Source organism: Mauremys reevesii, linkage group 3 (genome assembly GCF_016161935.1).
Source record: "Mauremys reevesii isolate NIE-2019 linkage group 3, ASM1616193v1, whole genome shotgun sequence".
In the NCBI taxonomy this organism is placed as follows: domain Eukaryota; kingdom Metazoa; phylum Chordata; order Testudines; family Geoemydidae; genus Mauremys; species Mauremys reevesii.
The window spans coordinates 200,597,741-200,623,437 of NC_052625.1; the positions used below are offsets into that span (position 1 = coordinate 200,597,741).

The 25,697-nt window shown below is 45.1% G+C and overlaps 1 protein-coding gene and 1 long non-coding RNA gene across 2 annotated transcripts in view; one reads left to right on the forward strand and one right to left on the reverse strand.

Annotated features, from left to right (window-relative positions):
• Positions 1 to 95: 95 nt before the first annotated feature.
• Positions 96 to 7,499, forward strand: LOC120401259. Its single transcript, XR_005596358.1, has 4 exons — positions 96 to 241; positions 3,350 to 3,416; positions 3,601 to 3,634; positions 7,258 to 7,499. It is a non-coding gene; the product is annotated as an uncharacterized LOC120401259 (long non-coding RNA).
• MSRA (methionine sulfoxide reductase A) overlaps positions 3,485 to 25,697 on the reverse strand; it is a 443,906-nt gene continuing 421,693 nt past the window's right edge. Inside the window, exon 6 of the mRNA XM_039530964.1 lies at positions 3,485 to 5,290. Within this exon, the coding sequence (XP_039386898.1) occupies positions 5,126 to 5,290 (165 nt within the window). The 3' untranslated portion in view covers positions 3,485 to 5,125. The remainder of the gene's footprint in view (positions 5,291 to 25,697) is intronic.

The window sequence follows — 25,697 nt, forward strand, 5'->3', positions numbered from 1 at the left end:
TATTCCTCATCATCTGCATGTGACCTCACACAATCTATTCACTGGAGGTGACATCACAATGGGATGCTATGCCTGTCGGGGGGAATCAAAGGAGTTTTCAGCAGGATCAGGGACAGCAAGACCTGAGCTGTAGGGTTGGCAACCCAGGTGGCAAACTTCCCAAAGTCTCATAGTTGGTTCAGGCATGGAACAGCTTGGAAATTCACTTCTGGATCCTGATCTGAGCTCCAGCTAGCTCTTGGTGTGTTTGACTCCTTTGCTCTGGTTCAGGTCCATCTCTAGTAATGGGTGCTGTAGCTTTTCCTGTGCCATTTTCTCTCTCTCTGTAAGTTCCCAGCTCTGCCTTCCTTGCAACAGTTTTTTTCTTTGCCCATGAGAGGAGCTGATTCATTCTTTCAAACCTTGGAAGGACTTTCTCTCCCCTCTCCACACTTTCCATGTAGTCTCTGCGGGAAGTGGAAACTTGTTGCTAGGGTAAGTGCTCAATGAGAAATGTGGCCATGGAGATGTCCAAAGAGCTGACCGTCTTCCCCTTGGTGAACTTCAGGGTAAACACCGCTTATATGGCCAAAGCCATCCCTAATGTCACTCCATTGAGCTGAGTTCAGTGAAGTTCCACCAGTGAAGAATTTAGCCCAATTCCCATCTTGCACCTTCAACAACAGCTGGAAAGTTGCAGGGCCAAAATTCACCCTGGGGGTAACTCCACAGTGAATTCAGTGGAGCTCAATATTTTTGGGTCAGATCCTCAGCTTGTGGCACTTCAATAGAACTATGCTGCTTTACGTCACCTGGAGAACCTGACCCCTTAGTTCTATCGCAGCAGCCCCCAAGGGCCCCAGCTCAGATCAGAGCTGAGCCCTGGCACGCTCAGATTTGGACAATCACATAGGGAGACATCGTCCCAGGCTAATTTGAAACAGGGTGAAAAGAGTGAAAACAAACAGTAGGAGGAAAGTGAGGAGGGAGGACAGGGAACCAGGGTTAAGAGTGTCTGACGACATGGGCCAACAATGAGCAAGGCTCCAAATCACGTAAATGGTTTTTGTTTTTACCCTGGAGGATCAAAAATGAAATAAACGCCCCCAGTAAAGAAACCTGCATCCCAACCTGACATGGATCAGAGACTCAGGACCAGGTTCTCCTCTCGCACACAGGTGCAGACCAGGAGTAATTCCACTGACTTTATGGCGTTACACTGGGGTAAAAGACAAAGAATCCGAAAGGAGAATCAGAACTTTCATTTTCCTCTCCCCTTTGCTTCCATTTCACCCCATGCCCAGAAAATCAGAGAAAAGTGCCAGTTTCCTTGACAGTGAACAACAAAACAATTCAATGGTGTGATATTTAACAAAATGCCTTCTGTTACTATAGCAACTGGAAATTCCAAGCAGGATACTGGAGCATATGGGAGCATCTCCAGAAAGAGCTGCACATTATGATCATACCAGGAACAGTCTCTTTTACGCCCCCGCTCCAGCATAAATGTGATGACAAACAAAAGAAGTTTCCTCTTGCTTTTGAAACTGGACTGAGATGAGCACAGAACCAGGAGCAAGGAGTTCCTGAGTGCTGATTCCAGTTCTGGCACAGACTCTCCCTATGGGACCTTGGGCAAATCACTTCTCTCTGGGCCCTAAAGCCCCATCCCCTTCTTTCTCCCACCCTAGATCTGTCCTGTCTATTTAGATTGCAAACTCATCAGGGCTGGGATTCTCTCTTACTATGTATTTGTACAGCACCTAGCACAATAGGGTTCCAGGCACCTAGGTGCTATTGTGGTATCAAAAAGGTCAGTCATAATTATTTTACAATTCATTCGCTTTTAAAGCCAACCTGAAATCTCCTCCACTGTACAAGCAGACACAGTAACACAGATGGAACACCAGGTTTTTTTCATTAGCAAGCTGCAGCCTTTTATTATATTTGCTACATTTTTCAGATCTAACTTGTCATACATTTCAGTTCACAAAACACCTGTGATGTGCTTTATCATAGCGCTGGAAGCCAAACTGAATCTTTTTGTATTTACACACTTTTTGGCCCAGTAGAAAAAAAACCCCTTACATTATAAAACGTTTTTTTAGTAAAATTGTTTCAGGAAATAGGCACTAAAGGTAATAATATACGTTGCTGTGAATGTGGAACTGAGGGAGATTAACTTCCCCATCCCCGCCAAAGACATCAAAGTGCAGCTACTATTGTTAAAATAACCCCTAGAATACGTTCTAGAAATCAAAGCTCTGGATTTTCATGCTTAAGTCTAGCAAGTTGATCAGATCAAGATAATAAACATAAACAGTAGTTACAAAAAGCAGCTGGTAGTCCAGTCACACCCCCTATTTACGCCTATTACAATACACTGGGCCAAACTTTCAAAAATCTTTCTCCTGAAACTAACAAGCACAAGATTGCATGTATATCCATTTAAGTGCACAAATTGGGCAACTGCATTTCCAGCCATGGTACCAGGCACAATTTCAGAAACAACTTTGACCTTTGGCAACTGTGAAATCAAGCAATGCCACACAGTCAATATACAAAATGCTGTATCTTCATTGGTGCACAAATTTCTGTGCAATAGTGCAGGTATATCATAGACTCTGTGACCCTCTGTACCTTGGGGGACACCCTACACCCCCATGTTCATCTCTATAAAATGATTGTGTGGTATCCAATGCAAAGTTTGTCAGGTTGGGTGTCTTCGGAAGGCTCATGATTCACTGAGCATTGTTGTTCTAGTAATGTTATAGGTTACAATTTCATGTATATAGTTATGAGGCTGAAAATGTATCCTCAAGGCTTAGGCAAGCCCAGGCAAAAACTCTCCAAGAGCAGAGAGGCAGTTCACACCTCATCAGGGCATGGATGGGACAAACCCAGCCCAGCCTCACAGGAACAATGGACACTGGCTTAGGCAGCAACAAAAGAATCTGTTAGACCCTTGAGGGAGTCACCCCGCTTCCTTTGGGCAGTTTGTGACTGTGATGAGGTAATGCTCACCTGACTCTGAAGGGCAGGAGAGGCAAAGCTAAGAGGAACCCAGGTTTGTGAGTTCAATCCTTGAGGGGGCCATTTAGGGATCTGGGGTAAAAATCTGTCTGGGGATTGGTCCTGCTCTGAGCAGGGGGTTGGACTAGATGACCTCCTGAGGTCCCTTCCAACCCTGATATTCTATGATGACATGATAAAAGGGAGAGACATTTTGCCAAGCACTCATGCATCTGAAGAAGTGGGTTTTTTACCCAGGAAAGCTTATGCCCAAATAAATCTATTAGTCTTTAAGGTGCCACCGGATTCCTTGTTGATTTTGCCATGCTCTCTCTTTCTCTTCCACCTACATCTACAGACACCACACCAAGCGACTGAAGAGCTGATCAAAAAGGAGAGCCTGGCTGAAGAGCAACCAGCCTGTGGTGAGAAGCATCTAAGTTTGTAAGGACACGGAAAGTGTTAAGATCAGCTTAGAATGTGTTTTGCTTTTATTTCATTTGACCAAATCTAACTTGTTATGCTTTGACTTATAATCACTTAAATCTACCTTTATAGTTAATAAACCTGTTTGTTTATTCTACCTGAAGCAGTGTCTTTGGTTTGCAGTGTGTCAGAGACACCCCTTGGGAGAACAAGCCTGGTATGTATCTATTTCTTTGTTAAACTGACGAGCTCATATAAACTTGCAGCGTTTAGCGGGTATAACTGGGCACTGCAAGACGGAGGTTCCTAGGGTTGTGTCTGGGACTAGAGAGATTGGCTAGTGTCTTTCGCTTGCAGGTAGCTGGGAGCAGCTTACATGCCGGAGGCTGTGCAGGAACAGCCCAGGTGTGGGGGTTCTCACAGCAGAGCAGGGTAAGGCTGGCTCCCAGAGACAAGGATTGGAGAGGCCTAGCAGATCACCGGTCCAGATAACACCAGAGGGGAACGTCATATACTCCTGTTGGAATTCTGCACCACTGAGCAATGCAGAATTTGGGCAGAATTAATGTTCTCCGCACAATTTTATTTTTGTCACACAGAATTTGTGATTTCCACCAAAATGCTTCCTTTTCCCAGTGTTGCATGTTTAAAATGTATTAGTTATGTACACACTTAACGTCTTCTATGTGTATTGTAAGGTTTTTGGGTCATAACACTGTAGCGGGAGGGGGTTACTGAGCTAGCGGAGTTTAGTTGTAGTATAGTGGGTGCTTAGCATGGGGAAGGGAGATTGAGGGTAGAGTGTGTTTGTCTTCACACGCACATGAGCACCCTTCACCTTAAACTCCACTCTGTGTGCGTCTGACTCTAGTGGTGCTGTCCTCCCTCTTATATTCCCTGCAGCCTGAACCTGCCCTCCTCCGCTCCCACCTGTAACCACATTCCCCCAGCACTCCCGCCTGCACCTGGCATGGGGGCGTGCATACTACCTCCGGAGATGAAGGGGTGTCGGCTGGCAAACTATGTACACGACCCAACCCACACAAACACAAACCCACACACCCCGCACGTACACACGCACTCCCCCCGACACCCACATTCTACCCTCGGTCTCCCTTCCTCACTATACTACAGCTAAACTCCGCCAGCTCACTAACCGCCTCCGGCTACAGTGGTATGACCCAATAACCTTCCAATACACATAGAAGCTTGAACTTGGACAAGACATAACAGACAGAAACAAAACAGTCCTTAAGGATGCTAGCGCCCTCTTAGGCCAGGGCGTTACAATACTTTTGTGTAACATACATTTGTATAATGACTCTTTTCAAATGAAATATATGAACCAGAATATAACTGTCAACAAAGATACATCAACTTCTTTATTAATATGCCTAGTAAGGAATCTATTTGTCAGAAAACATTTCCTGAATCTTTTCGTTGTCTGTATTGTTACAGACATACTTGCTGACAGGTATTTTGAAATAAATTACCAAAATAATTGGAACTGGCGTGATTATATTGTGTTCTTTTGACAACTAAAATATGCAGAATTTTTGCAGAATTGTAAAATACTGTGCAAAGAATTTTTTAATTGTTTGGCAAAGAACTCCCCCGGGAGTAATCATCAAACAAAACATCAGGTTGCTTTACTTTATGTTTCTAGCAAAAACATAATACAATGTTGGTGCCGTAGTGTGCGCATGGATTATTTTTTAATACTAACAGGACAGGATACCCCAGTGCCCCCAAGTCCACAATAGCCATGGGGGTTTTTGCTTAGATACTGTTGATGGTAATCTTCAGCGTAATAGAACTCCGGAGCCTCACGGATTTCTGTTGTGATTGTGCCAAAACCACTCTCCGTCAATACCTGTCAAGACATGGCACAGAATTCCATTAGAGGTTTGTTTGCGTCTGTGTGAGAAATAAACCTGATGATAAACCAACATTAGGAAATCTTATTCAAGAGATGCCTTAGACTTTTACAGTCACTTGTACAACAGTTACACAACAGCCTTGATTTTATCACGTAGATTAGAAAGACATCCTGCTTCATCTGTGCTGTTATATTATTGGGGCAGCAGACACTTCGGGTACCAGTTTGTACACTGAGCAGTGTGCGTGTTTTATCTTATTTCTAAGTGAGATGTTCTTGTTCATTAATCTTTTTTTGCGGAGGAGGAGCACCTATGATTCTAAGGGCTGGTCTACACTAAGGGGGAAAATCGATATAAGATACGCAACTTCAGCTACGTGAATAACGTAGCTGAAGTCGAAGTATCTTATATCGATCACTTACCCGTCCTCACGGCGCGGGATCGATGTCCGGGGCTCTCCATGTCCACTCCGCCACCGCCGTTCGCGGTGGTGGAGTTCCGGAATCGATAGGAGCGCGTTCGGGGATCGATATATCGCGTCTAGATGAGACGCGATATATCGATCCCTGAAAAATCGATCGCTACCCGCCGATACGGCGGGTAGAGAAGACGTAGCCTTAGGGTATGCCTGTGCTGCAATTACACACCCACAGCTGGCCCACGTCAGCTGACTCATGGGGCTTCGGCTATGGGGCTGTTTAACTGTGGTGTAGATATTCGGGCTCGGGCTGGAGCCTGGCCTGTGGGACCCTCCCCTACACCGATTAATATGCCACATATTAGTGTGCTTTAGAAATCCCAGCCCCCTCGAGCACACTGTTGCACCACATAGAGATGCCCAGGAGCTCTGATTATTCCTATCAACAATTAATTCCTTAAGGTCGAGCTACAGTCCTGGCTAGAAGTCTGCTCGGGCCTAATTTCAAAGTCCAGCCTGAACCCAACTAGAGCACAGCTAATCTGAACCCGACCTGAGCCCTAGCATGTCGGGTTGTTTTCAGACCTGACCCAAACCGGACCCTTGTAGTCAGATCGCTTTGGGTTTGGGTTGGGTTGCCAAGGTCTAGCCACCATCCCGGACACCATTTTCTGTACTTTGTTTCCTCCACAGAGCTGCTAAGGCGAATTATCGCCCAGCCTTGCCCAACCTTGGGCTGGCTGGCTGGCTGGCCGTTCCCTCGTCCAGCCAGCACCCGTGCACCAGTTCCCCCGGACTGTTCCTCCTGAACCTGTGTCAGTACCACCGACAGCCCCTCGATCCTTGGGCTCTGCGTGGTGGAGGCTTCCTGCTCCCTATGTCGACGATCCATCTCTGGTTGCCTCCTACCAGTGGAACTCTTGCAGCGATGGCTGCGAGCCTTGCTCCTGCCGGCCGCCCCACCACGCTGCATGTGCTGTGGAGTGAGAGGCGCTGTGACTCGTCGGCACACTCCCTCTGCAGCACACACAGCGCACTCTAATGGCAGCAGCTGGTAGGAGTCGGCCACAGTCATCGCCATGCCCAGCTGATCGGAGACTACCTGATCCTAAGAGTGCCAAGTTGTTTTCACACCTGACCCAAACCTGTAGTTGGGTCCTAACCCTAACCCTAGCCTCACTGAAGTCAAGAAGAATTTTGCTACTGACTTCAATGAGACCTGGATTTCACCTTTGGTGTCTTAACGTTCCATTTGTCCTGCTGAAAAGGAGCATCTCTATAAGACTGTACAGTCATTCAAATCAATTCACCCCACAAGGGCTGAAAGTCCTTGCAGGAAAGGAGGAATTTTAGGGTTGCGGTACTGTAGGATAGCACTGATTTGCAACAAACTGACAAAAATGTGTTGATTTCAAAGCATTTTACAAAAGGTAACCAAGCATCATTATCCCTATTTTACAGCAGGGAAAGCTGAGGCACAGAAACAGCCTGGCACTGTTTTGTAAAGAAGTGGTCACTGATCTGGAGTGTCTTAATTCGCAGGCGCCAAACTTGACAGCTAGAGTCCACACGCAGTCAATAGGAGCAATGGGCACTCAGCACCTCAGTGAACGAACTGCACCTTTCAGGATTGAGCCTCTAAGCCCGAGCCAAAGAAGTCACTGTTCTTTATTGATATAAAAACCTGAAGGTGGCTGAAGAGAAACGTAGAAACCTCTTAAAGGTGGAAATACCTGCAGGTGCGGCACTATTCTGGATAACACCCTTAACTCACAGGTATTATTCGCTGGCGAATAAAATGGCCATCAAGACAATTACTTTGACTAATGTGGAAAATACAGAAATGGACCCCAGAGATTTGAAGACCAAGCTCTAAAACAAGTTAAGAGCCACATTTGGGTTCCATTCACAGAGCCTCTGGAGTTTCTTCCCCCAAGGCACATAATTCCATTAGGATCAGAAAGATATTTCAAGGCAAATTCCAGCTCATTTCCAAAGTGTGTTCATCCGGATGAGAAGATTTGCCAAAGCCCAGGCCAATGGCCATGACGCACAGTTTGCAGATCAGGGAGGTGGGTGTATGGGTGGATATTTTAAATTAGACTTGGAATTCTTCAGGACTCAGCCCCCAAATGAATGTGAAATCCCTCAAAGGCTCCTAAAAGCTGAACATTTTTCTTTTTAATATTAAGCTGCCATGAAGTTTTAACTATCACATTTTTCTTTTCTAAGCAAATTGACAAGTGCTGACACTTTGGACCGATTTCTTCTCTGATTCAGGGCTTTATTGTATGCTCTCTGAAGTCAACAGCAAAGCTCCCATTGACTTTAATGGTGCAGAATAAGGACCTTAAACTGGTGTAGTACGGGAGTAACTCTGTGGAGGCAAACGGAGTCACACCAGTATAAAACAAGTGTGACAGCAGAATCAAGCCCTGGAAGAATGTATGGCCAAGCACTTATCTTACCAGACAAACATGTACTAAGCGTCACAACACTGACAACAAAACTGATAAAAATAAATACCTTTTCACACAGCTCACAGTCAGCTCATGAAACCTACTGCCACGAGACAGCATAAGACAAGGTCTCAGCAGGATTCAATAAAAGGACTGGACCTTTAGAAAGGTAAGAACATAAGAACGGCCATTCTGGGTCAGATCAATGGTCCATCTAGCCCAGTGTCCTGTCTTCTGACAGAGGCCCGTGCCAGATGCTTCAGAGGGAATGAACAGAACAGGGAATCATCAAGTGATCCATCCCCTGTCACCCATTCCCAGCTTCTGGCAATCAGAGGCTAGGGACATTTCAGAGCATGGTTTTGCATCTCTGCCCATCCTTGCTAATAGACATTGATGGATCTACCCTCCATGAACTTTAGCTCTTTTTTGAACCCTGTTATAGTCTTGGCCTTCACAACATCCTCTGGCAAGGAGTTCCACAGGTCGACTGCGTTGTGTGAAAAAATACTGCCTTTTGTTTGTTTTAAACCTGCTGCCTATTACATTCATTTGGTGACCCCTAGTTCTTGTGTTATAAGAAAGAGTAAATAACACTTCCTTATTTACTTTCTCCACACCAGTCATGATTTTATAGATCTCTATCATGCCCCACCCCCTTAGTCGTATCTTTTCCAAGCTTAAAAGTCCTGGTTTTATTAATCTCTCCTCATATGGAAACTGTTCCATACCACTAACCATTTTTCCCCCTTTTCTGTATCTTTTCCAAGTCCAATATTTCTTTTTTGAGATAGGCCAATCACATCTGCATGCAGTATTCAAGATGTGGGCGTACCATGGATTTATAAAGAGGTAATATGATATTTTCTGTCTTATTATCTATCGCTTTCTTAATGATTCCCAACATTCTGTTCGCTTTTTTGACGGCCGCCGCACATTGGGTGGATGTTTTCAGAGAACTATCCACAATGACTCCAAGATCTGTTTCTTAAGTGGTAACAGCTATTTTAGACCCCATCATTTTATATGTATCGTTGGGATTACGTTTTCCAACATGCATTGCTTTGCATTCATCAACACTGAATTTCATCTGCCATTTTGTTGCCTAATCACCGAGTTTTGTGAGATCACTTTGTAACTCTGTCCAGTCTGCTTTGAACTTAACTACCATTTTGTACCATCTGCAAATTTTGCCACCTTACTTTTACCCCTAGAGGTCTAATAGTAAAGGTTCAAAATAGAACCGAGAGTTTTGGAAGGAATATAAACCCCTCCTGCTCAAGGCATGAGTCAACATCTATCTATTGGGGTTGGGAGGAAATTTTCCCTGGGGACAAGTTATGTCATAATTACCCACTGCAGGGTTTCTAGCTCCTACCTCTGAAGCACCTTGTCCTGGCTACAAGATACTAGGCTGGATGAAACACTGGCAATTTTGTATGTGCATGGGTATATTACTATTAGACTCATTTTACAGACTGGTAAAATGAGACACAGAATCAGGTTAGACATAGTAACTGCCTGAGATCCCACAGGAAGTCAGTGGCAGACCTGGGACTAGAACTCAGGAATCCCAATTCTAAAATCTAAATATAGGGGAATTAGGAGGATCCTGGGGGATAATCCTAGCTAACCCACTGTGAGGTCTGGGGCAAGGCCCTTCATTGCCTTTCACTTCAGTCAATGTATGTTGGAACACTGGAGGGCTAAAAGGCAGGTTCTCACTGGGAACTGGATGTTGCATCTGAATTGTGCTTTCCTAAGCAAGAACATTTCAAACACTGAAAACAGGTACTCTCTATGGAAGCAAAAAAAGTAATCTGTCAAAATTGTGAGTGAACTGTAGAGAAAGCTGAATGTATATTTCCCCACAGAGCCTGCAACGAGTAACTCACAGAGTCTGCATCACATAGCCAAGGAATCAAGCACAATGCACTTTAGAAAGCATTATTTTGTTTAGTTTCTTGCACTGAGGTGTTCCAAAGAAAGAACTTTTAAAACTGTCTCCACTCCAGAAAGCCTGGCACAAACATTGATCATCATCATGATTATTAATTCATCTAGCACTGTAAATGTACGTGGTACTGCATCACTCCCTGTCTCAGTGAACAGATATACCAGGACTGTATGTAACTATTCTTGTAGCTGATTTCTATCTGGGACGTTTCCATCAATTGCCTGATTTTGTCCATTAGAAAAATCCATCCTGTTCAATATCCTACCACAAGAGGGCATGAGCATCATTTTTCCTTTTAAAAATTACTAACAGGCTATTAAAAGTGAAATAATGCGGAAACGGAGGATCAGCCATTACATGGCAACTTCGGTCATCAGTGAAAGATACCAGCAGTGTCGTCAGAAATATGAGACATTTTAGATTTCTGCACCTTGCCAAACTTTACCTTAAATAGTTTGCTTTCAAACTGTGCAAACATTTCCCTAAGACATACAGTGTTGGTACAGAAACAGCAACATCACAAGGAAAGATGTGTGGGCTCCAGATCTTTAGCTGGTGTAAATCAGTGGAGTTCCACCAACTTCAGTGCACCCAATACAGCTATAGTCCGATCAAGATTCTGCTCTAATAGGCTCCCAGAGGGACACTGTGGCCAAAAGGGGTAGTGAGATCCTTGAATGCGGTAACAGGGAAATATCAAGTAGGAGTAGAGGGGTTAAAGTACCTCTGTATTTGGCACTGATATGACTGCTATTGGAACTCTGTGTCCCGTTCTGGTGGCCACAATTAAAGAAGGATGTTGAAAAACTGGAGAGGGTTCAGAGAAGAACCATGAGAATGATTAGAGGATTGGAAAACATGCCTTAGAGTGAGAGACGCAAGGAGCTCAATATATTTAGCTTGTCAAAGAGAAAGTTAATGGGTGACTTGCACACCCATTTATAGGGGGGAGGGATAGCTCAGTGGTTTGAGTGTGGGCCTGCTAAACCCAGGGTTGTGAGTTCACTCCTTGAGGGGGCCACTTAGGGATCTGGGGCAAAAAAATTGGTCCTGCTAGTGAAGGCAGGGGGTTGGACTCAATGACCTTTCAAGGTCCCTTCCAGTTCTAGGCAATCAGTATATCTCCAATTACACAGTCTATAAGTATTTACACAGGGAATAGAAATTTGATAATACGCAGCTCTTCTATCTAGCTGACAAAGGTGTAAAAAGACTTTCTGGCTGGAAGTGAAGCTGGACAAGTTTAGACTAGAAATGAAGGTACACATTTTGACCAGTGGGGGTAATTATTAACAACTGGAACAACTTACAAAGGACGGTGGTGGACTCTCCGACACTGGACATTTTTAAATCAAGATTTGACGTTTGTCTAAGAGATATGCTCTAGTTCAAACAGAAACTAATTCAAGCAAGTCCTGGCACCTGTGTGTTATGCAGAAGGTCTGACAAGGTGATCACATTGTTTTTTTCCAGCCTTATAATCTATGAATCCATCCATACACCCCAGGGTCACTAGCAGATTCTACTGGAGAGAGGTCCAAACTAAAGCCTGGATCCAAATACCCCTATGCTGGCCAGTGCCACCTCAAAAGTGGGTGATGGTGGCCAGGGACAGGGCATGGAGGAGCAGCCAAGGGTTGCACTGATTCAGTGCATCTCCTCAGCAGTCTCTTCCAGCCAGGCGCTTATGGAGACCTCTTCGGCTTGATTCCGAGGCAGAGCGATGGTGGAAACACAGCCTGCCTCTCTCCGAAAGCTCCGAAAGCCATTCCTCACTGTTGTGACAGACTATACGTCACACTTCCCCACACTTTACTCTTCTAGTGTGAAGACTGCAATAGCTGTGGCAATACTGGTATTTGTTATGAGGAACTAGAGAAAGGGTCTCATCTGAACGCCATGACAAAACCCCAGTACCTGTGGTTTCAGTGAACACTTTCCCTTTGTTTTATATTTGCAGTTCCTTGAGATTTTTCTCCTCCTTTTTGTTTACCTTTCCAGGGGCCTACTGCTACTGCGTGTGGAGGAGTTCCTATAATCCCATTTGTATCAAGAACTAAATTCCAACACTATTATGCAATCCTCTGGTAGTGTTGCCACCTATGACTTTTCCAGCTTGCAGGAAATTAAGGGGCATCCATGTCACTTACAGAGCCTACACAAGGACATCATTGGGTTATGAACTTGCCTCACAACCTGTTGACTTGGCATTGCGATATGGGTGCACAACATAATAGCATGCAAATGACACACCACACCAGTTTGTCCCTCTGGACAAAAATTCAGAAGTAGTGTCCCTGTTAAGAGGCCAGTTATTCTGGGTGGTATGATCAACAGTCCTCATCAGCTTGAATGTACAGCACATTGCTTTGAATGAGCTAAGCCAATCAGAACAGAGGATGGTTCTACAGTCACTCCCAAACAGTAATAACTATACAGTATGCAACATTGCTACACTTCGATTTGCTACTGCCCTCTCAACTGACGATAGGCCCACAATTAACATGGTGGCTTCACCTTCTCTCAAATACATAAAAGGTTGTTACAAGGAGGAGAGAGAAAAATTGTTCTTCTTAACCTCTGAGGATAGAACAAGAAGCAACGGGTTAAATTGCAGCAAGGGAGGTTTAAGTTGGACATAAGGAAAAACTTCCTAATTGTCAGGGTGGTTAAGCACTGGAATAAATTGCCTAGAGAGGTTGTGGAATCTCCATCATTGACGATTTTTAAGAGCAGGTTAGACAAACACTTATCAGGAATGGTCTAGATAATATTTAGTCCTGCCATGAGTGCAGGGGACTGGACTAGATGACCTCTCGAGGTCCCTTCCAGTCCTATGATTCTATGATTCTTGTAGCCAGATGATTTTATTTAGCCAAACGACGTCAAAATATTTAATTGTTCGACATTTCAGCATCAGCACAACAAATTAAAGGTGCTTGTTTATATTTGGACGGGAGTGCTTAATTTTTGGAAAGTTCTTGAGAAGTTTAGATGAAATACTATGTTTAAGTGAAATGTATCATCACCTCGTACCCTCAAAATAATTTTAAACCATAGAAAGGAATGAGGCGGGATCCTGCCAACATCTGTAATAAGCCTGGTGGCTATATCTTGGTTGAATAAATGGAAGTTTAGAGGTTAAGGCCACTTTAAAAATGTGTCAACAAAAAGCTTTAAAAATGATTCTATTAAAACCTTTTCATTTTCCGAGTGGAGGCACTAATGAAGTCAGCAAAGTATTAATTGGTTTCAAGCATTTTGTGGCTTTTAATAAAAATGGCATCAGTGTGCATATGATTCAGTGCACACATTAAAAGCAGACGTACTGCATGTGCTCAGGGCACTGTATGAATCTAACTTGTGTGTTTTGATGAGTTAATCTAAACCATTTCTGATCGAGCAGGCTCCAGGCCTTTGTATTACTGCTGCTGAAAATACTGAGAAATATTTTTACTCAGATAATACCTTGTGCTTCTACAGCACTGTTTATCCTTGCTGTAAAACACGAAGGGCTTGTCTACACTTACAGAGCTGCAGACGTTTATGCAGATGGCATAAAGACGCTACCTATGCTGATGGGAGAATGTAGGTACTCCACTTCCTCAAAGGACAGTAGCTAGAAGCCCTTCTGTCAACACAGCGCTGTCTACACCAGGGGTTCGGTTCAGGGCCACCCGGAGGGGGGGGGGGTAATTTGCCCTGGGCCCCGCAGGGCCCCCCCAAGAGTTTTTTGGGGCCCCTGGAGCGGGGTCCTTCACTCACTCCGGGGGCCTCGGAAAACTCTCGCAGGGCCCAGGCCCCCGGAGCTTCTTCCGCTCTGGGTCGTCATCGGCAATTCGGCCGCGGGGGGTCCGGGACCCGCTGCCGAAGTGCCCTGAAGACCCGCGGTGGGGGGTCCTTCCGGCACTTTGGCGGCAGGTCCTGGGGCAGATCTTTGGCGGCAAGGCGGCCCTGGTTCGGTTGTATAACTGCAGTGACGTAGTTATACCAACATAAGTTTGTAGTGTAGACCAGGGCTAAGGAATGAAACCTCACAATGCTCATCTGAGTGTTCTAGCAAAGCAGTGGCTGTTTAGAAACTTCAAGGTTAGCACCTTTTTGTACACCATGGTTACTTAAAACTCTGTGTCAACAGCAGAACTCGGGTCTTTCAGTTCCAAAGCACAAGCCCCTGCATGGAGAACTAAAGGAGAACTGCCATTCGTAGCATAGGGCCTATACAAACCGTTGGGCAGTTCTGATTCTCTTCCGTAAGAGAGTACACATACACGCTGGCCACCTGATCACAGGGTTATCGCTCCCATTTGATACAGATAAATTGACTCTGACAGGGCATACATTAGTCATTGGTGGAGCTGGGAACAGAACTCAGAAAACCAGACTCCCGTTCTCATGCTGTAACCAACAGGCAATGCTCTCCCCCATTTAGAAGCGGAGGAAATTTACGTGATTAACATGAGTCATAAAACATGTACAATTAACAAGCAATGGTTTTATTTCCTCCTTTCAGCAGCTAAGGCATCATTTAGATGTAATACTGCAGAAAGCCCAGGCAATCTGTATTACAGTACATTTGGAACAGTTCCCTGTCTGCTGCCTACAACTGGATAGTCTGCTACAGTGATGTAAAGTGTTATACTATTATTCTCGTTACAGATCAAGATTCTGACTGCTGGTTTAGGGCTTTGCCTTTTCCATCTTGCTTACTGATGGTAAAATACATTGTTGGCTTTTCCATTGGGTTATTGTCAAGGATGGAGAGGTTACTCACCTTGTGCTGTACCTGAAGTTCTTCGAGACGTCTGTCCCTCTGGGTTCTCCACTTCAGGTGCACCTGTGCCCTGTGCCTTTGATTGGAGATTTTTGGTAGCAGTGCCCATTTGGCCTGCAGATGCACCCCACACATCCTCATGCCCCACATCAAGATTATATGGGGCTGCGTGGGCAGACTGCCCTCAGTTCCTTCTCCACTGCAAAGCCCCACAGCGGAGGCTCTGAAGTGGAGAGGAAGGAGGGCCGATGACCATGTACCCAGAGGGACAGACATCTTGAAGAACTCCAGTTACTGCACAAGGTGAGTAACCACTGCTTCTTCTTCAAACAGTGTCCCTATGGGTGTTTCATTTCAGGGGACTCCCTAGTACCCCGAGGAGACGGCAGTTTTGGCACAGAGTCCAATACAGAATAGACAATTGCAAGGCCTACAGCCACATCTGATCTTGCAGCTGGCACCAAGACATAACGATTACAAAAGGTATGTCCTGAGTCCGATGCTGCCTCTCTACAGAGGTCTGCAACTGACACATCTGTAAGCCAGCCTATAGAAGAAAAAAGTGCTCTAGTGGAATGTGCTATCACTCTTAAAGGGGGCTGAAGCTGAGTTCACGCCAGCAGATCTTAATACATCCAGAGATGTACTTTGATAACCTCTGTTTCAAAATAACGGAACCCTTCTTTCTGTCCATAATGGTTTCAAATAGTCTAGGAGATCTTCTAAAAGGTTTGTCCCTGTCTAGTTAAAAAGCGAATGCTCTCCTGACATCGAGGGTATGGAACATGGCTTTTTGACTAGTGCAATGTGGTTTGGGATGAATGGTTTGATGAATGTGAAATTCCAAGGATATCTTAGGTAAAAATCTGGGATGGGTCTGCAGAGAGACTCTCTCTCTGGTGAACAGAGTAAACGAGGAGTCCGCCATGAAAGCCCCCAGTTCTCCAACCTTTTGGGCAGAAGTTATAGCTAACAAGAAGACTGTCTTCATTTGTAGATCTAACAGAGAACATGTAGCTAGTGCCTCAAAGGAATGCTTCATAAGGCAATTAAGAACTAGGTTCAGATCCCAGCTAGGAGCACGGTCTTTGATTTGTGGGTAGAGATTTGACAAACCTCTTAGGAATCTTACCATCGCTGGGTGAGAATGAAAACCTTCATGTGTGTGCGTGCGAAAGGCTGTTATTGTCGCTAATTAAACCCTAATGGAGTTCACAGAAAGACCTGACATAGAGAACAGGCACAGCTGTAGACTCCAGGTCAGGCCAAAGGTGGTCGAGAGAAGGAACTGAGGGCAGTTAGCCTGTAGAGTCCCCTATAGCCTCAGTGTGGGGCACGAGGATGTGTGGGGTGAATGGACGATCCCAATGGGCTCTGCTACCAAAAATCTCTGATCAAAGTCGCAGGTACACCTGAAGTGGCGCACCCACAGGGACACTACTCAAAGAAAACTCTGTGATGCTGCAGAAGGGGCCGAAAACCTATTTACTCAGTGAAACCTGCACTCAAAATGATATGGGTGACTTCATCTTGGAAAGTTCTCTGGCCTGTGTTATACAGGAGACCAGACCAGATGTTCCCAATGGTCCCATCTGGCCTTGGAGTCTAGGGATTGATGAAAGGCAGGTCATGCAGTTGTCCCTGACATACTTAGAGGGAGCATGAACCTGCAAACTGAAACACGGAAGTGATGACCAAAAACTGCAGAATTCTAACCCCAGTTCTCATGCTGAATCACCAGCTGGCTTTGGACAAGTCACTTCAATTTTCTGTCTGTTTACCCTTCTATACAATGGGAATAATAATACTGACCTACCTGACAGGGCTGTTGTGAGGATTGGTTAGCTAATGTTTGCACAGGACGTTGGAGTGCTATATAACTGTTCATCCTTCCAGACAAGCCAGACATTCTCCTAGTCTACTTCGCAGTATGTGGGCAGGACAGAAGGGGGCTGGTAATACTTAATTATACTGGGCCAAATCCAACACAGTTCATTCACGTGCACATGTATCTCTGACAGCAGAATTTAGCCTGCTGATTTCACGACTGACTTTGATCCTTGCTGTGACAGACATGGGGCTGATATGTCATAATTTTATGAACACTGTCTGTGACATGATCAGCAAGGAGAAGTTATGGTATAATGGGCTGTTGGAACGCCCTGTATGACTGTACTGCTCCAACTTCATTGGGAGCTGCGGGAAAAGCAAACAGGAAAGTAACACAATAGATCTAGATAAGGACACCCCAGCACACACGAAAGAAAACAGGGCAAGCTGTTCGCTCCAGGGATCCTGTCTCCAGTCTCTAACAAGCTGCAAGCCTTATTTTGCAAAGATCAAAACACTACTCAAGTGTTAAAAAAGGCTTTCTCAGGGATTACCTCTGGAATTGACCTCGAGGGATCAGAATTGCACAGTCTGGACATAAGGCGGACGAGCTGAGGTAAATAAGGGGATTGCAACCTAGGGCCCAGTCTGTGGGAGAATCATGTGATTCCACCCTGTGAGACATTTGAGAGCTAGGGGGGGTGCTCTCGGAGAGATCAGAGGTGTAATTAGTCTGGTAACTGGGACATTTGCTAGGACTGTATCTCCAAACATACTTCTCCAGGTCTGCCAGCAACAATCCACCCTGCGAGATCAGACTGAACATACAGACTGTATATACCAGACTGACTGCACAGCATAGCGCTGGGAGAAAAGCAACCATCATTTGCTCTACCTTGTGCTGCATTACAACGCATGCCCTGCACTGGCTGTGAAGGACAGTCTGCCTGTTGTCAGTGGCACACTGATCCTATAAAAACGCACAGAACAGGGAGTCATATTCTGGTCTCAGTCACGTCAATGTAATTCTGGAGTAACTCCACTGCCTTTTGTGCTGTTCCTGCTGATGTAGACTGGGGTAGCAAAACAGAATCTGACCCAGTCTTTACAGGTTTGACCTCTGGAACAGTTTTCTAAACACTCCATCCTGCCTTCTTCTGGAGGGAAAGTGGCTGAACGTGAGGGATGACACTAGGGGGCAGTTAGGACGTCTGCAATGATAACAATAGCAAAGATAAAAGATATTTTACTCGACCAGTGTCTGGGAACTAATTAGGTGTTGAAGGAGCCATTGAGAGAGATGGAAATTCTGTTTGTCTAGACAACTTTAAGCCAGCCAAACAGCCTTTTACTGTACATCCTGCATGGATAATTTATGATAGCTAAGAAAAGATATGGCCAGTTCTGACTTTTAGCAATCGAAAGCTAAAATCTATTCAGTGGTTTTAAGCAGCAGACTGCTCTTTGCAGATCACTCTTCCATTACACTAATATTCCTGAAACGAAAGGCAGCGAGGTCTAGAGACGAAGAAGCCGGCGGCTGCTAGTTGCTCACGTCTGAGACCTGGCCACTTATTTACTACGGGACCGTAGGTCATTCACATAACCGCTCTGTGTATCAGTTTCTTCATCAGTAAGACGGGGATGATAATATTTACCTCTCTCGCAGGGGTGTTGAGAGGATAGATTTATTAATGTTTATAACACACTTACAGGACCTGATTCTGATCTGATGCTAGTTCTACACTCATGTAGTTTCACTTGGGGCACTGCAAGGCTGGCTCACGTGGTCACAGGGCCACTTGGCTTTGGCGCGCCCTCTCCTCAGCAGATGGAGACAGAACGGTGGAACTGCCAAAGCCGAGTGGCGCTGAGACCTCGCACGCAGGGTTACAAAGCTTGGCGTGGAGAGCCAGGCCCAGCCCTGTGGGGCAGGAGCCTCTGCTGCAGGGTGAGCTCGCTCTCCAGACCCCCTGCCATCCCACCCCCCAGCCCTGGGCCTCCCTTTCTCACTGGGGTGGACTCGGTCTCCAGGCCCCCTTCCCACTGGGGCCTCCCTTCCTCACTGGGGTGAGCTCACTCTCCAGCCTTCCTCCCGCCCTCCAGGATTCCAGTCAGGGCTCCTCCTCCTCACTGCCTTGGTCCCAGTAGGGACGCAACCCCCATGCTCAGGGAGACCCTAAATCTCTGACTACCAGAGGTTGGAAGTGGAAGACAAGGGTGGATCACTACCTAATTGCCCTTTTCTGTACACTCCCCCTGAAGCTGTGAAGGCAAGATACTGGGCAAGATGGTGTATGGTCTGACCCAGCCTGGCAGCTCTTATATTCTTATGAGAGCATCAAGAAAGAGTCTCCCGGCTTCCAGTTCCTGTGCCCCTGCCTGCCGGGAGCAGCAATTCCAGGGGAAGTCCTGGTAAGCCCCTTCAGCCCTGGGCTGGAGCATGCTCGATGCCGACAGAACCTAAGGAGAACTGACTGCCAAATCCAGCTCGCTGGAAAATTGGTCCCCCCCCATCCATGGAATATGTTGACTTTTCCGCAGACTGTGCTGAATTCTAAATGGTGCCTTATGGGTTGCCGTTTGGTGCCATAAGCTCACATTCTCCTCTCTGGGCAGACAGTCTAGCCACACTACCCCTCTCATGATGCATCACTCTCTCTCCTCTTGGTGAGGTGAAGGGAGTTCCTGGCCGGGGAGCATCACAGCAGTTGTAGTTTCACCCGCAAATGTCTGACCTGCCCTAAAGCCAAACACTAATAGGTGCATACTGAGATTTTCAGAGGCTAATCCAAAGGCCAGCAGATAATCATGGGGATGGCAAAAGGCACATGCCAGGGTGACTCCCCTGCCAAACTTAAAGTCGCTGCTCCAAAGCCTGGAGGCACTAGAGCGTCTCATCAAAACAGCTGCACCGTTTTTTTTTAACGTGGTCAAAACAACATATTTTCCCCTAACCTCACTCTTGGAAACGGCTTAAACCGTTTTTTTCCCGAAATTGTCCAAGATGGAGAGAGTTTTTCTGATTAAACCCCTATTGTTAGGTGCTGAACATTGTATTCCAAAGAGGGTTGGTTTTTTACCCGCCCCTCTTCTACTCTGGTGGAGCAGAAAAGTGGGGGAGGGGCAGAGGGGTAAGAAAAATTCCCATTTCCCATATTTTCTGCAGTTATATACAAAACCAATGAAAACATGAGTATATGCAGCCATACTATCCAAGTAAGGGCAAGATTGAAACTTGTTCCACCTGCCTACATAGCAAGGGAATATTGCCCCAAACTGCATTGCCAGTCTGAATGTATGGGGGAAAAGGAAAGGACAGATGACCTGGGACCACTACTCCCCATCTCACATGCAGATGGGAGTGGGGAATGGGTGGAGCCTTTTCTCCACCTACAGAATGCACTACCCAGCATAGATGAGTCAGTAGAATATATATTTAAAAGAATATCAGGCTTGAAGGGGGTCAGGAGGTCATTTAGTCCAACCCCTCCGTGCAAAGCAGGACCAATCCCCACACAGATTTTTACCTCAGTTCCCAAATGGCCCCCTCAAGAATTGAGCTCAGAACCCTGGGCTTAGCAGGTCAATGCCCAAACCACTGAGCTATCCCTCCCCCATAATCTGCCACCAGCATGGACTAGTAGTAGATTACTTCCTGCCCTGCCCTCAAGCAAGGAGCAAAACAGGGAAGGAACTGTGACTCTCAGCTATGCGCTGCCCCTGCTCAGGGATAGATGCAGCCCACAATCTAGGTCATTGTATTTCAGATGAGATGTAATATGAAGATCCTCAGCACGTGTTGCCACTAGAAGATCCCACTACATTTGTCACAAGTGTGAAGCTCTAGTGTCCTTGTTCAGTTGCAACTCTGCTAAGTACGTACTGCTTAATGACATTCCCTGTGTAGCTTGAAATTGATACACAATTTTTCTTCACTTCATAACCCATTGTGGACCATTGTTGTGTGCTGCCAAACAGCTGCTGCATTTCACACTAGAGGTGACTGTGTTTCAGTAGTGGGTTAAGTGATTTCTGTACATGTATTGGGCCAAATTCTGCATCTACACCCATTTAAATGTCATGTAACTCCACTGATGTCTGTGGAATTACACTGGAATTTTACCAATGTAACTGAGATCAGAATGAGGTTCATAGCTTTAAAGCACTTTGGGATCTTTCATGACAATCAATCATATATTTATATAGTATAGCAAACAGTTAGAATTGTTGGAATTATATTTAAAGTAGTAGCGAGGAATTATAACTTTGCACTCTACCAAGTGTTGAAAAGTCAACAGAAAATTGCTAGACCGCTTTTTAACATCAGAGAACTGAGAGATTCCAGCTACTAAAAGTAGAAATGGCTAGAATAATGTATCCAGTAAGCAGAAAATGTGTTAGAAGAGTAAAATTCTACAGTGTTTTGGCTTCTGGCTTCATAAGGTAGTGAGTATAAGATAGTGTGAAATAAAAAGAAGTCTTTGTTGTTTACATCTGAAGTTGAAAAGCGGCACAGTGTGAATAAACAAAGGATGTTCCATGAAACGCTGTGTCAGTGATATACTCTCTCAGTGTGAGTTCCAGAAACTGCATGGTAAATAGATGCTTTGCTTTCTAGTTTTAGGAAAGACGAGGCCAAACTTTTAAGCCTGCCTCCCAGAAGCTATCTCATTTACCCAGATCTTCAGGTTTTTGGTACACTTTCAAGTGGTGGAAAACACAAGAGCTCGATAGGACTGGAGAGGTCTGGATTGTTGATGAGTTTACTTTCAGGTTGGTTAAGCTCCTTAGTAATGATAAGCAGCATAAGGTGGTCCTGGATACCTCAGTTAAGACACTGCTATTCCTTACCTTAAACTGTTCAGTTGTACCCTCAGTAACTGGATGACAGAAACCCAACTCTCTCTAATAAAGAGACAGCTGAAACTGAGCTTTTTGCAGGAGAATGCAGCATGATCGTGTGTAAAGTGAAAGAACCCAAGACAACGATATCTTAGGCCCGTCCAGCAAGGTGTTTAAAACACATGCCTAACTTTAAGCTTTAACTTTAACATGTGAGTAGTCACATGGAGTTCAATGGGACTACCCATGTGGTTAAAGCCAGGCATCTTCACTCACTTCACTTCACATAGAACCTTTCATCTCAGAGCCTCTCAGAGCAGGTACCAAATCCTGATTTCAGCTACACCAGGACAGACACGGTCTAATTGCCAATTAAGGGATCTGTTCTGAATTTACACTGGTGTATCTGAGATCCAACTCTGTCCCCATGGGCCAAATTCACCACTGGCATAAGTGCATCCAACTTCACTGACTTCAGTGGAGTTGTGCCCACTTATGTATTTGGATGAATTTGGACCTGTGGAAACAGAGAAGATTTCCCTCACCATTGCAGCCACTTCTGGGGTGGAATGCAACAGCCATTCTGTACTAGCAGTGCTATAGAACAGTCTTTATTTATTAGTATTTGTACAACAGCAGTGCCTACAGACCTCAACACAAATCAGGGCCCCATTGTGCTAGATGCCATATAAATATAAGTTAAGAGACTATCCCTGCCCTGAAGTGCTAATACTCCAAACAGACAAGACAGACAAAGGGTTAAGGTGGAAGGGATATAACAGGACTCAGAGAGAAGACTGCCACCTATTGAATCCCACACTGCTTACTGTAGCATCCTGGGTTTTTCTTGGGCAGACTCTTATCCAAATACACCATCGGTTGAAATCTGTTTCACATATGAGATCGGAGGAGATCAGGTTATTGGTGTGAAATTAACCCCCCTAACATTTGGCAATGTAATGGGAATTTGGTAGCAGAGTTCCTGCCAAATCCTTTCCTTTACCTGTGCCACAGACTGTTACGGACCATCAGAAGATCACAGCTGTACAACATTTAGGGTACATCTACATGGGGATAAAAGCCCCACAGCACAACCACAGCTGGCCCGGGGCAGCTGACTCGGGTTTATGGGGCTCGGGCTGTGAGGCTAAAAACTGCTGTGTAGATGTTTTGGCTCAGGCTGGAGCCTGAGCTTTGGGATCCTCCCACCACACAAGGTCCCAGACCTTGGGCTCCAGCTGAGCCCAAATGTCTACACAACAATTTTTCAGCTCCGGGAGCCCAAGTCCCACAAGCCCATCTTAGCCCACCTAGGCCTGCTGCACATATTTTATCCGCGTTTAGACATATCCTTACAGCCGACTCTTACAGCCTAAGCAACTTAGCTTTGCAGGGCTCCCTGTGGTGTGGCCCTGGGCAATTTCTCTGCTTGCTACCCCCTAATGCTGGCCCTGGCTTTTAATCTACTGAAAAACAGTTGTTGTGGCATGGGAGAGGAAGGGGGGGAGGCTCAGAAGGAAAAAGGTTGAGAACCTCTGCCCTAGACAATCTAAACTGTTTGACTTGTTTTTTCAAAATCGAATGTCCACTTGCTTTGAGTGCTCTAGTAAAGCTGGTGGCCTCTGGAGCCCAGAGCCCAAAAGGTCACTGATATTTCTGGAATTCTTCAAGATGACTGAGTTGCACTATGAATGGTGTTCTCAAAAGCACAACTATTAACTGTTCACTTTGCAAATTCAGTTCATTTCAACAACCCGAGCTGCAGCTGCTTCTCCCCACACCCAGTTTTTTTCTTTCCAAAACAATTTTGAAAACTGGTTCCTTGTAGAAATCTTTTACCAGAAGAGGGGGAAAAATCCATACAGCAATAATGCCAGCTTCAGAAACATAGTTATTTGTTCATAGCATCTTCCGGCTGCCAAAAATGGAGGGAAGAGCCTACTGTACCATGCGGGGAAGATTGCAAATAAAAATATTGAATAGGGAAACAGTGGAAGTCCTATAGACTCAGCTCCTAGGTGTTAAATCTTAGAACTAGATGCCCTTACTTTAGCAATGCTCAAATGGTTTCTGAACAGTGCCTTCATCAGGACGACAAAGAGGTATACAACTCTTCATGCTACATCCATACTCTCTTGTACTATTCATATATTTTTTTCACAAGCTATCCCCATGTTTATCTAAGATGTTCACAAGACACCAGCCACCACAGAACCTAGATGCAAAATGTTCTCACTACTTCATTTAGTAAATCCCACTACAAGCACATTCCATATAATTAGTTTCAACACTTTGAGGGAAGGTAGATAATAGTGTTCAGCTGTCGACAAGTTAATTTTGTAGTAATCTTTGAGAATACAAGGCCATTTTAAACTTTAGGAGTCAAATTTCACTCTCACAGTATAAATCCACTGGGTTTATGCTGGTGTACATGACAGCCGAATTTGGTCCTTAGCAAAACAAAAAGGCAAATTGAATGTGGTTGGCCTAGATGCCAGGCAGAGAAAGAAAATAAAGTGTAGGGAATGCACTTTATATTTTAGAAAGAACCTGGCATTTGCAACAGATCTTCTTCCTGCCAGCTATGGAGCAGCAGTGATTTGGCAACATTTAGAGAGCCAGATGTCATCCTCATCTGGTTGTCTTGGCTCCGGTTGTTTGTTTGAAACGAACAGCAAAACAGAGTGAGTGTGGGGTCTTCCTGGTGCTACCCACGTGACAAGAAATAGCGCTAGCAAAGATCTTTGGTTCAATGCCTTAATCTCCTGAACCTTGCATCAGTTTGCATTGTTTTGTCAAAGCTTATGAAACTCACCAGGCAAAGCCTACAAGATGAAATCAAGGTTACCAGAAGAAGAGTTTAAAAAAGGAAATAAGGAGTTGTTTGACATCTGTCTCTCTTCAGGTGATGAGTATGGAATAAGATGATCCCTAGCACATTCCACTGCAGGGGCTTTGAACGCAGTTAGCTATTTGGAATGATGAATAAATGTCTTGGTTGCAATTGTATTTGTAATTTATTTGGTCAATCATGTTGCTACTTCTTGCTTCCACTGTTTCATTAACTAAGTGTCATGCTATATGAAAGTGATGGCAAAGAGAAAAGCATCGAGTCAAACATTACACTGATAGATCTCAAAATTGCCCTGCAGAATGGTGCTGTGTTTCTAGTGTAAAGCTACTGAACGTTATTAAGGATGCACAGGTAAATATGGAGCTGTGCAGTCAAGCATAATGCATTCCTACAACAGGATGTTCCTTCAGATGCAGTAAAACAGTTTAATTCATGGGCAAGTGTTTGCCAGGTTTTTGATGTGGCAGCTAAGTCACAAATGCCTTTAGACCCAGGGAACACCAACAACAACAAAATCATTCTGTTTAGGACCCCGTGTGACTGACCTTATATCAGAAGTAGAATTACTTTGTAACCAAAAGCCTGAGAGCGTGTGTGTATGTTTGTATACACATCAATATGTGTGATAAGAAGGCTGCTTTGTGGAGGAACCTGCCAGCAAACTCATTTTTGTCACCATCTGCTATGAAGAGAGCAAGCACCTGTTAGGAGCAGCTGCTGAATGCAGAATGTAGGTAAGAGAAAAATCAGTTTCGTTCGCGAGTTGGCCTGCTGCAGGTAGCACATGGCTCACACCAACAGGAATGCCAACTGTTCCTTTTTAAGCCTGTCCTAATTAGGAAATGGATAGTGTTATGAAATCTCAAAACTGTTCATTTAGGTTATTACAGGAAGTTGAGAGAAAAACGATGGTGCCCCCGCCCCCCCCCTTCACACACTCCCCAGTGTCAGGTTCAGATGTCGCTTTTTTAAAGCAAAAGTGCGGGGAAAGCTAACGGAGCATTCCAAACCCTTTCACTGCACTTCTCCCCAGCACAGCAGAATTCATCAGTGCTGTCCCTCCGAGGAAGAGCCTTGTAAACAACCCCCTCTCTAGCCTTTCACTTACGAAACAACTGTTTCTAGGTTGCAGCTTCTATAGGTTCTGTTCACTATGGCTCATCCGTGGATCCTACTGGAGAAAACAAACACACAACTAGTTCTGAACAGAGTGTGTGTGTTTGTTATCGCCACTGCCATGTGCACTGAGACAAAAATGCCAAC